The sequence below is a fragment of the Temnothorax longispinosus genome, chromosome 9 (genome assembly GCF_030848805.1).
Source record: "Temnothorax longispinosus isolate EJ_2023e chromosome 9, Tlon_JGU_v1, whole genome shotgun sequence".
NCBI classification, from domain to species: Eukaryota; Metazoa; Arthropoda; class Insecta; order Hymenoptera; family Formicidae; genus Temnothorax; species Temnothorax longispinosus.
Window position 1 is genome coordinate 17,555,360 of NC_092366.1, and position 15,133 is coordinate 17,570,492.

At 41.7% G+C, this 15,133-nt stretch overlaps 1 protein-coding gene across 1 annotated transcript; it reads left to right on the top strand.

Moving 5' to 3' along the window:
* The first annotated feature begins 7,767 nt into the window (after nt 1-7,767).
* LOC139819389 (uncharacterized) lies at nt 7,768-14,580 on the top strand. Its single transcript, XM_071788689.1, has 4 exons — nt 7,768-8,008; nt 8,100-8,173; nt 9,651-11,372; nt 11,621-14,580. The coding sequence occupies exons 1-4, from the start codon at nt 7,963-7,965 to the stop codon at nt 13,940-13,942; spliced, it is 4,164 nt and encodes a 1,387-aa protein (XP_071644790.1). The 5' UTR covers nt 7,768-7,962; the 3' UTR covers nt 13,943-14,580.
* The last annotated feature ends 553 nt before the right edge of the window (nt 14,581-15,133 follow it).

Consider the following 15,133-nt stretch of genomic DNA (forward strand, 5'->3'; position numbering starts at 1 on the left):
CATTTTATATATATTAAATGTTTTTGTGGTTCAAACAGTGGTTTCTCATAACAGCTTCGAACAAATATTGATGTTGTAAATACATCTGTATTATTACGCATTTCCACGCGACCACAGGCACATTTGTTGAATAATAAAGCCAAGTGCGCATGGTGATCGCAATGAGAGTAATTAATCACGCTGTTCCGAATGTAATTGCATCAGATACTGTCCAACTATTTTCCAGCTGACGCATATATACGTATTATGCGCTTTATATAATTCGCGATGACATTACGCATTAAATTAATTTCAGCGCTTGATAATAGTGGTCCGCCTAATTGCTATGAAAACGTTGTCACTTCTCGTAATCGATCGATATAATCTCGATCGACAGAGAATAGAGTTTAGATTCGAAAATTATACCAGGGTTTTGTTACCGATATATTGAACGAGCATTTTAATTATTTCTCAATCGTGCCGAGAGATAGGCGATCTTCCTTGAAATTTTTTGCACGTTCACATCTATTTTGACGCGTGTTGCTACAAAAATGGTTGTGATTATACTCGTGAGACAATATGTCGAATCTCACGAGAATTCGCAATAGCGCGAGTTGCATTTGTCGAATGATATTCGATAACGAGGCATACACGTGCGAGAGACTGGAAGCTAATTAAGATGATGCACACGCAGCAAATTATAAGTATCCTGTACGTGTTACTTATTATCAGATCGCAAACGGATACGAGATCTTCCTTCCTAAAGATCGTGATTTCTTCGCGCGATATCCGCCACACGTACCATTCTCTCACATTTTTCCATTCTATTACTGTAAATTTGTTACTGCCATTATTATAATTATTATTAAACGATATTAAAAGTCTCATTAATAAATCTAAATTATTTCAACAATTTCTTTCAATTTTTTCTTCACTAATACACGTCACAATTAGACAAGTTAGGACTTCCTCGGTAATCGATGTCAAGTAGGAAGGCGACACAGATGTAATAATCTCGTCTGCATAAATTATACGTAACCGTGATATGCCATTATCGATCTAACTATTCTAACATACGCCGCAGACGGCCGGTCTATTTGATCAGGAAGTTCTCCTAAACTGTAACATTCACGTATAACTCGCTTTAGCCACCAAGTTAAACAGCCGTCAGATTTTGATAACACAAATATGTTCCAATTTATACACCCAGTAAATTGCAAGTCGTGCGCGTACACATCACGGCACACAACGTTTATTAAAATCAGTTTATTGAATTTGGAAAGTTACCATGAAACGTGTTGCATCACAGGATACGAGAGATCGCTAAATGAAATCTCATTTACTTAGTCGAACCGCAATGTTGTTATTCATTTATTTCATAAAATAAATAAATAACATCAAAAATAATTATCTTCGCTATTAGTAAAAGAAAGACGTTTAAATTATCTAACCTGCGTCAGCATGCTCGATCGATTACGTTAAGTATTATCGAATTTCTTGCGTCATTTCAAGTATTATCGAATTTCTTGCGTCATTTCACGTATTATCGAATTTCTTACTTGACATTTTGGTTATCTTAAAAATGCATACCTCCCCCTTTCACTTTTCTATAATAAGCGAGCTTTCCGGTAACGAGTAATATTAAGTCTCGTTTCTGCAGCATTTTGTCGCAACGAGACCTGCCGCGTTCATGTTACAGTGAAAGTATTCCGTTCGAGAGGAAAACTCTTTGAATTGCCGTGAACCCCTTGTACGAACTGCCTGTGATCCTTCGGTAATGCATGAGACCTTATCTCGTTGATGTAGTCTGTTATTTGCTCGTTAACGCATTCCCCGTGTAATCCGATATTGCGCGCGTGCATAGAAATTCTCGCGGATCATCGACGGAAATCTCCTTCATTTTTCCCACGCCCCGTTCTGTATACTTATGTCATCGTTAATGAAAGGGAATTGCGCTTTATGTAATTCTTAAGTAAAACGAGGAATTGGAAAAAGCATATTGGCGCAAGTAGACTAAGTATCACATTATTACGTCGTAAAGTTATTCTCTCGTGCTGCAAAATACGGTCACTATTTTTTTCCCTTCCAAGTATATAGAAGTCTTTGTAAGTCTACTTCGCTGTTTTCGCGCGGAATTTAGGTAACCTTTTGTGCGAGAGGAATCCAATTTAAATCCCCGGAGATTTCCGCTCTCCGGACCTGATTGCAAGCTTACAAAATTTTCATCGCTTTCAAGAGCGTTGAAACTACACCGTGGCTACAGGCTTAATTCGCCTTACGACCGTTAATCTTCCATCTGTATTGGCAAACGAGCGTGCAGGATACGTACATTCAGGACGCCGCCATGCGCGACGAGGTAGACCGTTATCGCAAATAAGACATCGAACGCTGCTCGTCATTGTTACGAGATGGAGATCCCGACGGTTAGCCCACGTTCAAGTCTTGGGAAACGCGGCTTTTTCAGATGCGCGTTGCGAAATGTGCGTTGCCGGGCCTATCGTATACGACGCGTCGCGCCGCGCGACGTGCACGCGAGCATCTCCAGGGATACGAGATCCCGAGAGAGGCGAGGAGACGAGGAGACGACGGTTGCTTGAAGAGCGTCTGATCACGCAGTCGCTTTAGGCGGATTTCATCTTCTTCTTATAAAAACAGCGGGACGCCGCGCCGCTCCGTCCTGCTGTTTGCGTGCGTCCAATTTATCTTTTCCCATGTCATCATACTTAACCACCGGTCAGTTCACCTCTTCCGGAGAGGAGAGTCCGGAAGCGCGGCGATTTTGCAAGAGCCTTTATCTCTGGCGACGTCAGGCTTATCTGACGTTAATATTAAATAAAATCTGCTTACCTCACCTCCGTAAGATCATCTCGATATTATTCTACGCAAGATAAAGATGAATATAAATCTTTCTCGGATGCGATAAAATCAATGTGTGTGTGTGCATTTAATTTTACAATAATATTTATTCAGATAGCACAAATAATTTAGATTTTTAGAGTTTTGTACAAATAGTACACTGAGAAAAAAATACTGTTGCTTCAATTAAATGTGGAATTCCGGGGTGCCAAAAACATAAATAGTTGATTCAACTATAGTGTAATCGTTTTAATAATTCAAATATTGAATCAACTATTTATGTTTTTGGCACCCCGGAATTCCACATTTAATTGAAGCAACAGTATTTTTTTCTCAGTGTATAAATTTCGCCTACATTAAACAAGAAAAATGACATGAAAATGATTAGTTCAAAGAACTAACAGAAGGAAAGTAAAGTGTAAGCCTGATAAGTCTGATCTTCGCGGAAGTATTACCGTTATAACATACTTATTTTTCCAACGCATCGAGTACCGGCGAGACCTCCCACAGCTCGCATTACGTTTCCGTTCTCATTACGATCGTAACCATGATATCTCTATTACTATACAGTTCGGCATGATGTGCATCGGAAAATATTCATTTTGTTAAAGATAAAACGAATGGAAAAACTGCATTGTGCGTCATCGCCGATAATTGCCGGCTTGTAACCATTCAAAACGGGACCGAGAGTAACAGCGTGAACGACCGCAGCTATACGATCAGTGAGGATTAAAACGTAACTATTGTTGCGATTAACCGCACAATAGCGTCATATCCGTTCGCATAACGCGGGAGGTTTTATCTGCCGGTTTGTTAAAATAGCTACGCAAACCCGGTTTTACGGCAAAGTAATTGACAATTAATGCGCGGGCTCTGCTTCCATACCGAGTGGAAAGCGAAAGGCCGAGCGAACCAGAGCGTGACCCCTTCGTGAGATCGGGTGCGTTATTCGCGGAAAAAAAGCGGCCTCTGAAATGGTATCGTACCGGTCTACACTGCACGCCTTTCCCGACCGGCCGTTTACCTTTATCTTACTTTTATCTCGCTGGTGCGAGCCATTTGCACGGGCATTTGTCATTAACTCCGTGGTGTTCGCGGCTTGGATTTTTTAAATCGCATTCGCGTTGCGCGAATGTTTTATGTATGGGAGATTTGCGTGCTCGATATAAAACCGGAAATATTACAGAAATATTTTTCTAATAAAAAATTTAAATAATGTAAGATAAGTAATGTATTTGAAAAAATATTCTTTAACAAGAAATACCATCGGAAGAGAAATTCTCTAATTTATAATTTACTTCCGTAAAAATACAAGAATGCTCTCGCTGAAATTACGGATTCACATTTTGATTTTTTATTTAAATCGAATTTACTTTAGTCAATTCATGTACCAAGTAAAATGATACAAAGTTTGATAGGAAACCAAGCGGAATACAGCTTGGGTGATGGTCGAATTAGAACTAGAGTCGAGTTTCTTTAATACTTTTCCTCCGTACCGGTAATTCCGAGAAAAAATGGAAGAAGGAACGAAATCTTATAAATGTTGTAACTCTGCCAGTTATCACGTACGGCTTCAGAAGTACGTGTGTTCCAAGTTAATACACTTTATGGTCTCGCTTTCCGGAGGACAGTATTAAACGCGATTTTGCTTTACTTTGTGAAACGGCAGCATGGTAACCTATCGGATAAATATCGCAGGTTTCTCTGTCCCCTTGTTAAAGCTGCAAGCGCATAAAGCAAATTTCAATCCATTAATGCTAAAAGGCTACTCTAATGCATCTATCTTTCTGCCGATATAATGCACTTGCACCGTTTGAGCTGCAGAGCATGGCATTCGCAGTCAGTGCATTCCGAGCGCATTAATTGGCGCACGGCGAGACAAGGAGTTTGCCGGGTGTGTGGTCGCTACATCGTTATAACACCGTAGTAACACCGTGAGAAGAAATTAACGGCGATAAAAAATCGTCGAAGGCTTGTTCGCATCGATGTCAAGATTGTAGCGGTTCTCGCAGACAGAACGGAACTCGAACTCCCGCTCCTTTAAATTGCGAAAGATCGAAAGATAGAAAGTGCATTCCTGACGTTTGGAAATCGATTTTAACTCTACGTCAAGGTCGCTGGATGTAGGTAAGAAAAATCAGCATGTAGGTGTAAAGAACTGGCTGTCGATATCGACATCTATATTTTGAGAATGAGGAAACGAAGAACGTTAAAGGAGAATTTTGTCATCGTAAATTAATTTAGTTTGATCAGACGTGCATGTCGAACAGAATATTAAATTAAATCGTAACGACTGTGTGATAACATCTGTCTCGTAAAAATAGAATGTTCTTATTTCACTGCTTAGATATACTTGTAAGATATAGTTATAGTAGTTTTAACTTAAATCTGAATTATATATATAAAGAAAGAGCTAAATTTTATATATAAATTTATAAAAGTCTAACTGTATTAATTAAAATTTACTAGTTCAGTGTATTATACAACTAGTCAGCTAGTGCATTATACAGCTGTATTTATACAGCAGTTGATAAAAATATACACGGTCATAAAAATCAAAGGCAATAGCTTCGCAAGTTCTCTCGCACTGCAATCAACTCGTAACCAGATTATGCAAAATGAAAAATTCTTGAATAATTTCGACTCGAATAAATCACATATAACGAAGAAAAATGGATATTCTCGCGTAAACTTCAACTGCATTTCACGTTAATGCACGGTTCGTCGAATCGTAGCAACAACATTACTGTCTTTCATCGTATATCTCGCGTGAAATCCTCCAAAAACTGAGTACCTAGTCTGAGACGGTCCCTTTCGGTTGGAAAATTCCTTCTGAATCTAATTCTTTATTTAATAACGCAAAATAGTCCAGAATATTTCCTTCGCATCCGTTATAATAAATTGAATTTACGGGGCAATCGGCAACGAAAAATGAGGACCTATTCAAATTGCACGCCGGTTTATAACGCTTCAACTTCATTCATCATGCCAGCCATGGAATGCATCAACTCCTTCGGGAGGCTTAGACAGCGACATTTATAATTAATTCATCCGCAAACCGGCTTGAAATTTAAATGCAACCGGGCTCTATCGATTTCTCGTATCGCAGCTGTTTCTGACCGCGAAGGTGGCAGCACCAAACGACACCAGCGCAATAATCGACAAATTGTTTTTATTTCTCACCTGTGACACCGTTTCTCAGATAAAAGAGAAAGAAATAAAGCGTGCCTCTAGCTATTTTTAAATAACAAAGTCGTAAAAAATATAAAAAACTGAAGAACTTTATCTTGAAAAGTCATCCTATAGAGACAGAGCTAAATATTATTTTTAGAATTTTTTAAGTAAAACACATGCTAAACAATCGATAGATTATAGAAACATATGGAGGGGTAAAAACCATAGTAATGTAAGTCAAATTTTTTAAAATATTGACTCGTGTGCATAGATGCAATTTATATATTGTATAGAGTCAATATCTTATTTGACTTACACCCTACTATAACTCTTTTCCCTCCATCATATATACATTGCAATCCCGTGAATACGTCTCGTCACGTACGATAATTATGAAATAAATATTAATTGCAAATAGCATTGCGTCCAGAAAATCATTCAAAATATACGAACATTTAATAGAAATTCGTAATTACAAATTATATATGGACGCGCGTAATTAACTGTATATGCTCGAAAAACGAATATCCAGGCGATTATTGTGCGAGGTAGAAGAAATATCGTTCTCGTGCAATTTTCGCACGGCCGGGGCTCGATCATATCGCGAGTTTATAATTACATCGAAATCGATGGGCGTCGATGGCTTTGCGCCAGCCAATTGAATTGCCGCGGCGATGCTGCGCGAACTAATTTCTAGGGGCCTCGTTATTAATGTGCGGCTATCGATTAAATGAAAATTCGATCGCCGTTCGAGTAAGAGCGACACGCGTTTGCGCGACACGCCTTACTAAATATCGCGCATTCTTACCCGTTCTAAGGTTTTCCTCGACATGTGGCAGTAAGAAGGTCTATGCAAAGTCAGCGCAATTCGTCCGCACCCCCGACGCTTAATAAATGAAGAGAAAGTGGCGTGTTTTTTGCATTACAAATTTTCTGCCTAGCTTTTACTATTTTACATAACACAATTGTTCCTTCTTCTTATTATGCACAAAACACTAGTTGCGAGGGTGCTCGTTGTAACGCCATGCGTCACATTACCACTTCATATAATTTTCTTCATCATTTCCTTTGTTTATTTCCCCATTATACCCTCGTTATACGCAGATGCTTGCGGAAGGTTTAATAAACAATATCATAACTGTATCTAAATTTACGTTGCAATTTCATAACCCGCGGCAGCCTCGGCCGTTACGTCAAACATTTGCGGTAATAATGGGGCAGTTAGCGATTTACTGCGTTACCCTCATGAATATTAACGTTTACTAACGACTCTGTAATATCCCGATATCCACGCGCAAAATTCTATCGCGTCTTTTTCGTACACGCGTCAAACTATCACGCGGTAACATCCTGGAAAGTCAAAATTAAATACCTGAGTAATTCGAAATTACAAGAATCGGGCCCGCGCGCGTTTCACGTACTTTACACAAAAGTGCACGCCGCACAAAAGATATCTGCGTATCACGGCAAATGCTCGTAAAAAGAGAAATTCTCCCTCCTTCATGGATTTCGCTATTACCGCGATTTAAAAATGAGAAAACAGCACGGAAACGATCCGCGAGATTATGATAGATTCACGACGCTTTCTATATCCTTCCTTTCTCTGCGCGATACGTTACACTTTTCTCGAGCTCATGTTTTAATAGTTAATTTGTCTTGATGCGAGATGAAATATGGGCCGTTCTACTTATAATCTCGGATGTTGATAAATGCTATTTTTCGTCTAGCCGATTCTAACCCGCAGAAAGTAACATTTTGATGTTGTAAATGGAGATCTTTATTTCAAAGAGAGATCTTTATTTCAAATGCAGAAGTTTTTACTTTCTACTAACGTAATGTGTTATATCTCGCATTTATTAATACTTTATTTATTATTAAGAATATTTTAAGTAAGACACGTGTCGGATATAATATTATTAATAATTTGGCTTTTTTATTGCAGAATTCTGGTAAATGACCTCATGGTCTGCCACGATGTCGTCAATATTACTATTGAATTGTAAGTATAAGTACTTTTCGATCTAAATCCACAAAATCTTTTATTCGACATGCGCGTACAAATTTTAATTTATATTATTCATACCATATAGGTGTTCTGACGGCGTGGCTGTTTGTCACCATAGGAGCGATTACCGTATCGGTAGATCGTGCTGACATTAAAACCGTAAGTATGACCAATATAAAAAGTTTCGCATAATTTCTGTTATAAGTTGCTTTCGTTATTTATTGTTAATTATAAATAATACTACTACATTTTATCACCATAATATGGGTTACTCTTACACTTTCTTTCGCATCAACGTTTAATAGCCAAGATATTAAAATGTCGAACAGAAAGTTATGACAACAGCATTCTTTGAAATCCTTTGTAACGAAAAATTGTCTTGAAATATTTTAACTCATTCTGATATTAAATTTTCTTCATTCTTCTCTTTTCGCACCATCCGTTTTGTCGAATCTCGTTTTTTATATATCAATCAGTATTATACATATATTTTACATACATATATATTACATTATATATCTATTTTTTTATTCTCTCATTATATCTCATTATTTTATAATGAGATGAATCTATCCACCTTGTGTTTCAATCATCTTGTTTTTACTACGGGTAGGCATCATAATAGTAGTTTTACTGGCGCCTTACCTTTTGCGAATACATTTTTTTTATGTTCTTTGTAATTATCTGAAAGATTATACCAATCTTTTGTTACGCAATAAAGTTATTGTTATTAAATAAAGTTAGTATCTTATTAGCGCAATTTTATAGCATAGCCATAGCTAGTCAAGTATTTTATTGCCTATCGAATCATGAATTCTCTCCATTTTCATTTCATTGACGTTTTATGCGACAATCGGAAGTATGTGAGGATTCTGATTTACTGCTGTAGAAACGGAATAAGTTGGGAAATCGCTGATAGTTCGCTCTACCAAGGACGATTACCCTTGCTTTACGAGCGTCGCAGGGTGCACGCACGTTCGTCGATGGAATATTCCGAAACTTTAGATTTGATTTCGTACCGTTATTAGAAATGTTAGCGGGGTGTGAGTAAAATTCGTGGTTTATCGTCTCTGAACACACGGACGTGGAAAGTAATTCGGAAATAGCGTGCTGCCTAAAGCCTCGCACACTTATTTTCTGATTACACAGACCACCGCTTGCCGCCAATGGCGGAGAATAACAGTCTCACTTACGATTTTCTCGGACCTCGGTGAAACTGGAACAGGAACCATTCCATTAACCTCTCCAGGAAGTTCGAGTATCACATTACTATTGTTGTCGCCGCTATGGCGTGAACGAAAATTGTGTTTGATGCACCGTGTAGGGAATATACACGAAAGCTTTATAAGACTATATAAAAAATTCTTCCATCGCGATATACCAGTCTAATGGATCATTATCTAACAATTTTTGTTGCTGAATAAATAAAATTAAAAAAATAAAAAGAATTAATTATATATATTAAAAAAGTATTTTTAAAATAACATATATAATTATCCCGAAGTTAGGGCAGTAAGATTTAATACGCGCAAATTCTATTGTATTTAATTTTACAATAATTAGACGCTTGATATATTCAATATACATATTCCTGAATCTCTGTTTCGAAAACTAAAGCTCAAGCTTTGATCCGCAGCCACCAACACGATCGTCGATGATCGCAAATGGCTGGCGACCTCTGACCAATTCTTACGAGGAAACGATCGGCACTAACGTGTCGCCGTCGAGCCACCTGGAGAAGAACGTCCAGGTGCATCCCGTCCTGAGCAAGTTTCAGGAGCACATGGCGACTTCGGAAAAGCTGAAGCCGTTGCGAAAGGGCAAGCCGCCGGTTCACGAATACAGTCCGCCGAGTATACTCGGTAGTTTCACGGTGTTCGGACACGCGGCGACAAAAGCGCGTGGCGAGATCAAGACGCCAGTTAAACACGTGGCCACGGAGACTCGGGAATATACGTTCCTGATACCACCGCCCAAGGACGCGTACCGTTTCGAGGTGAGCCAACACCGCAAGCCGGTCGTGCGCGATAGCGGTAGCTACTTGCCGAGACAGCCGCCGCAGACAGCCTACGTGGCGCAGAATGTCCATCAGCAACCACTGGATAGCGTACGCGCGGCGACCTATTTCATCAAGGGTATCCCAAGTAACCGCCCTTACGTCCCGCCGTTCGCCATGCAGGCGTTACAGGCATCGCAAGCGTTGCAGCCACCTCGCCAACCGGAGAAACCGTTCGAATCCTTGAAAGTCGCTAACAGCGCGAAACCGTACTTCCAGCCGCCCGGTGCGGAGATCCCGGGTGACTTCGGCAAGCAGAAGATCAGCGGCAACGATGCCGATGTCTACGATAGATACCAAGCGCAATCTCACAATTCGCAGGTGCTAAATTCGGCGAGCAGCGGTAACTTCTACAGCCAAGTGAACCATCCCTCGAATCATTATAAGTCCACCTACGAGCGAGATCCTGCCTTCCTGGTGCACGAAAGTCACGAGATCAGTTACGTGACGCCACCCGGATCGTACAACCCGTACAGCTTCCGCCCTTCGTTGCCGTACGAGACTCTGTTACCACCCGCGGTCTACTCGCCCTCGTCAACGCCACCGTCCACCACCGCCGTCACACGGAATCCCAGTAAATTCGGCCAGACTAACGACGCGGCTCGGGAGCACTATAATAAACGCCCGGATACGCGTAACAAACACGAAAAAGGCGGACAGACCGAATTACCTAATCCCAGAACTACGAGCACTTATTACGTTTCGGAACACCAGGAACTTACACCCCCCACGTGGCCGAAAAGCAAATACACGTCCGACATCAACGAAGTTCTGCCGAAGGAGAATCCACCGAGCAAGTTCAGTCAAGAGGTCGTAAACCAGAATCAAATCACACAGGGTCCGAAGAACGTGTACCACAGACCGCAGAACTCCTTCGAGCCTGTTGAGGTTTACCCACCGACGCCGATACCGGATTACGAGACACCGGAGAGCATCTCTCTCAAGCACTTTAACGAGCAACAGTTTCTGCTACAGCAACAATTGCTGCTGCGCGATCGACAGAGACTGGCGGAGCAGGAGCGTCAACAGAAACTAGAGATCGAACGGCAGCAGCAAGAAGAGCTGAAGAAACAGCAGGAACAGCTCAATCAACTTGCGCAACGGGAAAATGAGGAAGAAGAGGCAGCTAGACTTGCCGCGGAATCCGCGAAGAATCAGTCACAAGAGATCGTGAGGCTCCCGGCCAATATGCCATACACAATTCAATTGGCGCAATTCGAACCGCAGGTCACTACAGATGGCAATATTCTGGTGTCGGAACCTGGTATTTACAATGTTGAACAGCTGAGACTTCAACCTCAGGTAATATCTCATTTTATAATTGATCGCTCTACCGCTTAAAATAATGAATAGCTAAATACCACGAAAATTAAACAAAAAAAAAACAAGTAGATAAAATATTAAATCATAAAATTCTTTCAACAGAAATTTAACAATATTATTTGAAGTAAATTAATACAATCTAATTATATGTTTAATAACTCATTATCTATTATAAATAGCTATTTCTTTCCTACATATAAAAAACGATTCTAAACTGTCTGTCGTAGGTATCCCAGATCCCAGAGAATCAGGTAAACCAAAATTATCAATACCAGCAGCATTACCAGAACAGCTATCAGGAGCAACAGGTCAATTACCGTGAGCCTCAAACCGAGACGCGGCCGTACCGTCCGCAGAAACCGTCCCGCGATCCACAACGTCGTAAAAAGCCGACGACCGTTGCGCACGAACTCTCGCCGACGGAACCGCCGAGCCAGCCGCCGGAAACTGCCATTCCCTTGACCCTGTACGCAGAGGAAGTACCGATTCAGACGACGGTGGCACCGGAAGTGCAAACCGCGCCAACAGTGTCGACACAGAGATCCAGAACTCGTCGTCCGGCGGCGCCGGGTCGACGACGAAAGCCCGCGACAACCACGCAGGAACCCGTCACGACGTCTTACCCGGAGGAAGACTACCTCAAGTACAATAGAGAAGACGTGCAGCACAATCAGCACGACTCTTCGCGAAGAAGACGAATAAAGCCCACCCAGGCAAGTTACAACGAGGAAGCGGTAACGGAGAAGAGAGGTAACGTCAGGAAACGACCAAGTCATCGAACGAAAGTGAGCCACGACGAGTCGTACGACACGCAGATCGTCACGGAGAATGCGTACGCCTCCTTAAATTCTTACGGACAGACCACGGAGCCTACGCCGAACTACAATGAGAATAACTACAATCAGGATAACCATAATCAGAATAACTATAATGAGAATAACTACAATCAGAATAACTACAATGAGAATAACTATAATGAGAATAACCAATTCGCGACGAATCAGCCGAGCGTTTCATACGGAACAAGCCAGCCAATTAATCAATATTATGATTACTCTTCGCAGCAGAATGAGAGATACCAGGAGGATCAACGCAAGGACCATCGCGAGGACAGCATCGTGCCAGAACAAGTGTCAGAATATCACACGGAGATCAACCGCGGCAAAATCGAGGATTATAACACCGATACTCGTCAGCAAAACGTGAACGTCGTCACTAGCATACCGCTAGAAGATCTCTACGTGAAGACCGACGGTAATTATTACGATCGCGCGACAACAGACGGGCCGACAACCACGACAACGACGACAACGACGACGACGACGACAACTACCCCGCAACCCGTAACGCAGGCTCCTCAGGTCGCCACCTCTACGTCGAAATCTCACAGGATTCGCCCATTAAGATACGGTAATGCTACCAGACCGCGTTTCAGCATCAAGGATTACAAGAGCCGCATGGATTACAAAAACAGACTATCTCAGAGTTCAACAACGGAGGTAGCACCGACGCCGGCCAGCGAAGCCTTGACGCGCGGTCCTCATACCAGACAGAGAACGTCGAGCGCGAAAAGTCAACAGGCTCAATTAACATCAGGCGATACCGTTCGAGAGACTACCGGCAGATACAAATACGTCTCCAGAGTAAACTATCGAACTACTACGTCGTCCCCTGCGACCGCGAGAGATCAAGAACGATACTCGGAGGAGGGCGTATCCTCTACGACCGAAAAGAATAAATTCGTGCCGAAGAGGCGACCGATCAGCGGCAACGTTTACCGAAGTAGAATTGCCTCTACTACGACCAGTCCCACACGATCTCAGCTCAGCGAGAACGTTCCGAATGTTCCGAGGCAGAGCTCGGTGCGACCCGAGAACGTGTACTCGTCATCGATACGTAGGCGGCCGGTCATGAAGAGCAGGCTGCACAAGGAGAACAACGCGGCAACGGCGTATCCGGACAGCAAGCGGCAGGAGGAGCCTACGGAGATGGCCGCCGAGGAAACCAGTTTCTACTCAACCGCCTCGTCGAACAGTCGTCTCGTGGGCAACGAGATCGTTAGCGAGAAGGGAGAAGCCGCGTCGCTCGACAGCCATCCGGTGAAACTCGGCGTGCAGGAGAGCAAAAACCAAGGGGAGACTGTTTCGCAGAACGAGGAGACAAGAGCGGCGCCGACCGACGCGACCTTCGCTGAAGACGATCGCGAACGGATTTCGAGCGATGAGACCGAGCAAACGAGTCGAACCGAGAAGCCGGAAGCTTCCGCGACCGCCGGAAGCGAGGACGACGCGACGCGGGAAAGAGAGCCAGAAGCCACGGAGACCACGACGAAGTTCGACGTGCGATCCGACGAAGAGGAATTGTTCGCCAAGGCGTCGCAGAGCGTGGCGGACCTGACGAGCTCCGCCTCCGCTCTGTACGACAAGCCGGGCATGTTCAAGGCGGTCTCGCCGGAGAGCAGGCTCGTCTCGCCGCAGTTCAAGATCACCACGGACGAGCCGACGTTACCTATCGAGGCCTTCTTTCAAGAGCTCTCGAAAAAGAACTAACGACTCAGGGTAAATCATTCTGCCGCGAGCAAATTGTCATCAAATCGTAACACACGCGATCGACAATTCAGTGCTTCGAGGAGCAATGGGAGATCGTAGGGGGTTTTCGTATGAGCTTCTTTCGAGAAGCAAAACATTCAGGATTTGTTTTCGGTAATAAATGGTTTCGTAGGAAAACTTACATTTCAAAAGAAAATAACATTCTGTTGGAAAAAGATCTACAGATTTCTCGAGGCATTCTATTACGCTAAACGTAGAAAGTTTCGAGAGACTAAAGGAACTTACATACTTTAAATGTACTGTAGTCTTACGTACTTAATTTCGCTCCTAAATTATTATCATCGCGCTGTCATTTACGTCGTAAAAAGTTAAAACACTGGAAACGCATTGAGCGCTTCCAACATACGATCATCATTTCGAACATACTTTCCTATAGAACTATAGATATTAGAGAAACAAAGGGATAACGATTAAGCATAATTTGTCATAGCAAGAAGGGTCTGAGAAAAAGCGCTGCTGCTTGATGAAACTCACGGTGGAGCAACCGCGCTTTTTCTCGTGCTGGGAAAGGACGCTCGGCAGGACATTGCGTGTGCAATATCTGTAAAAAAGTAAATTATACTCCTGTGGTAATATCATTCGTATATATGTTCATTTTATATCTTTACGTTAGGTTATTTGTAAAAGAGGAAATACCAAAAGTAAAAATTTCGCGAATTAGGCAATATAGCGATATCATTGGGAACGCCTTATTAGTGTAAGCATGCGAATCATCCCATTGTGCATTTATTTAAGAGATCATTCCCTAAATCATTTCTCGTCGTTACTTTTCGCGACATCGGAATAAAGAAGCTAACGAGATTATTGTAAATATGAATACGTAGGATAGAACATTCAGTACTATCCCCTGGGCAGAAAATCGTTTGCGAATTTTATAAGAAGAAAAAGCAAAGATATTTTAAAGTTATTAGGGGATTTAGCAAAAATTATTGTTATAAGTGTAGTACGATTCTTCAAATTTTGTAAAAGCCTCGTATTTTTTAGGGATTAGAAATAAGTTTGAAAAAACTGTCATACTGAATTGAATTATTACGTACGATTGAATTATTACAAACAGAAATTTTTTATCAAGATTTATACTGCCTAATCCTGTATTTATAAGTACTTTGTATACCGATATATGTATATTAA